Consider the following 2673-nt stretch of genomic DNA (forward strand, 5'->3'; position numbering starts at 1 on the left):
TGAGCGAAGTGGATGAAGTGAGCGGAGTGAGCGAAGTGAGCGGAGTGAGCGAAGTGAGCGAAGTGGATGAAGTGAGCGAAGTGGATGAAGTGAATGAAGTGAGCGAAGTGGATGAAGTGAGCGGAGTGAGCGATTTCTTTCGAATCTATTAGTGTACAATTATTATGTACGATAATTATTTAATAGGATTTCGTACGTCATTTATAGTAATTTAATCTCTATGATGAAGCAAAGGTTGAAAGGAAGAGGACTACTAATGGCTTTTTGATTCAAAATGGTAATACGCCTGAATGGCGATCTCTTGATTATCGGTTCGACCTTCACCTGAGCTGAGGTCCTCTCCAACCATTTTTAGTCATTCTTACATAACTATGTCTCGACATACTTTGTTATTCTCCCAATAGAATTTTTTAATCGCATTGCTTCACTTTCGAATGAACTTCTCGTAACGATCATATTGGGTTTCGGTTCAATAATCAATATATTATTCAAATACATTATAAAACGTTTTTATAACGACGATGTAAAATAAGAATTCGAAAAAAGAAATTCACGTTTAAAAAAAATAAATTAAATGATGCAGTTGAAAAACGTAACATGTACACAGTAACATAAATAAAAAAGAAATATTTTACGTTTCATTTAATTTAATGCTATTTTAAATTAAAACAGGCAAAAATTTACGAATACGATAAAAGATAATATAGGAATAATATGTAGTAAATAATTCTTCGTTTTTTAAATTCCTCTTGCCAAAATTTGACTCTAATTGATCTAATCGAGATAATCTAATTTTATCTAATTTTTATCTAAGTTAATCTAATTTTATTAAGGAAGAAAAATTGAAAGAACAATATCACATTAATTATTAGAGAAAAATATACAAGAAAGATTATATTTATGTACATCCTCTCTAATAATCGATATAATATATTTCCTACTATTTTCTCCTTTCATAAAAAGTAAATTTCGTAATTAATTTTATTCAAGGGTAAGACATGATAATTAATTTTAATTAAATCTCAAACTTAACAAAAAAAATTATTATCAGTCGTAGTTATTATTATTCCACTATTAGTCATAATTAGACTGCGGATTTTTACGCGTGTACAGGAAATTAGAATGTACAAGAAACTACAAAATGCACACAGTATGCAATAATACATATATATAGAAAAAAAAAAATTGAAAATATTAGTTCATATTAAATAAGTTTATATTACAATATATGTAAAATAAATTCTTTTTCAGGGGAGGTCGTAAACGAATTTCATTTTCGACAAAGATCCGTTCATAACAGAATACAACAATTTTTTACTTTCGATAATGAGAAAATCTCTCGACCCTGGACCATCGACAAATTCAAAATCCGCTAAATTGACATTTCTACAAATTACAATTCCGCCAAACTAAAACTCCTCTAATTTAAAAGTCCGCCAAATTGACATTTTTACAAATTAAAATTCCGCCAAATAAAAAATTCACCTCTCACTCAACTTGAATTAACGCGTTAGAATAAATAAATGCTGTACTATTTAGTAGACTCCCAATACTTACACGTTCCTTGTCACAAATTCCATTCGTCCCGTTCCCCAGGTTGTTGCCCGGTATATTCGAGATCGTCGCCGACATCTTCAAGCTATCGTCCCTCGGACGATCGTGTAACAGCAATCCTTAAATCCAACCTGCGCGTGGAATCGCGTAATATCCTTTAATACCCACACACTGAACACTCTTTTTAAACCTCCACTAATTACAACCGCGAGAAAGGCTCGAAAGTTTCACCTTTTACCGTGAAAACACAAATTCACTCGATCCGCAGAACATTCGACCTGGTCGATAATAGAGTAAATAGAATAAATAGAATAGACCGTCGATTAACCGATGGGAAAAGTCGATAAACCGTCGAAAAACTGACGATAAATTGTTGGGACGTCGATAAACCGTCGATAAACTGTCGATAAACCGTCGATAAATTGTCGATAAACTGTTGGGACGTCGATAAACTGTCGATAAACCGTCGAAAAACTGACGATAAATTGTTGGGACGTCAATAAACCGTCGGGACGTCGATAAACCGTCGATAAACTGTCGATAAACCGTTGGGACGTCGATAAACTGTCGATAACCCGTTGGGACGTCGATAAACCGTCGATAAACTGTCGATAAATTGTTGGGACGTCGATAAACTGTCGATAAATCGTCGGCACGTCGATAAACCGTCGAAAAACTGACAATAAATTGTTGGGACGTCGATAAACCGTCGAAAAACTGACGATAAATTGTTGGGACGTCAATAAACCGTCGGGACGTCGATAAACCGTCGGGACGTCGATAAACCGTCGATAAACCGTTAGGACGTCGATAAACTGTCGATCACCCGTTGGGACGTCGATAAACCGTCGATAAACTGTCGATAAACTGTCGATAACCCGTTGGGACGTCGATAAACCGTCGATAAACTGTCGATAAACCGTTGGGACGTCGATAAACTGTCGATAACGCGTTGGGACGTCGATAAACCGTCGATGAACTGTCGATAAATTGTTGGGACGTCGATAAACTGTGGAAAAACTGACGATAAATTGTTGGGACGTCAATAAACCGTCGGGACGTCGATAAACCGCGGGACGTCGATAAACCGTCGGGACGTCGATAAACTGTCGATAAACT

General features: G+C 35.7%; 1 protein-coding gene and 1 long non-coding RNA gene across 6 annotated transcripts in view; one reads left to right on the forward strand and one right to left on the reverse strand.

Annotated features, from left to right (window-relative positions):
* Positions 1-2673, reverse strand: part of LOC128881979 (long-chain fatty acid transport protein 4-like) — a 51322-nt gene that overhangs the window by 48179 nt on the left and 470 nt on the right. Inside the window, exon 2 of one of the 2 annotated variants that reach the window (XM_054133486.1) lies at positions 1558-1685. In XM_054133486.1, the coding sequence (XP_053989461.1) occupies positions 1558-1632 (75 nt within the window). In that variant the 5' untranslated portion in view covers positions 1633-1685. Of the gene's footprint in view, positions 1-1557; positions 1811-2673 lie in introns of those variants that run through there. The other variant, XM_054133485.1, reaches the window with a different exon arrangement.
* The window catches only part of LOC128881981 (uncharacterized), a 27170-nt gene that overhangs the window by 17196 nt on the left and 7301 nt on the right, over positions 1-2673 (forward strand). The gene's annotated exons all lie outside the window — the stretch shown is intronic.

This window comes from Hylaeus volcanicus, chromosome 9 (assembly GCF_026283585.1).
Source record: "Hylaeus volcanicus isolate JK05 chromosome 9, UHH_iyHylVolc1.0_haploid, whole genome shotgun sequence".
NCBI lineage: Eukaryota > Metazoa > Arthropoda > Insecta > Hymenoptera > Colletidae > Hylaeus > Hylaeus volcanicus.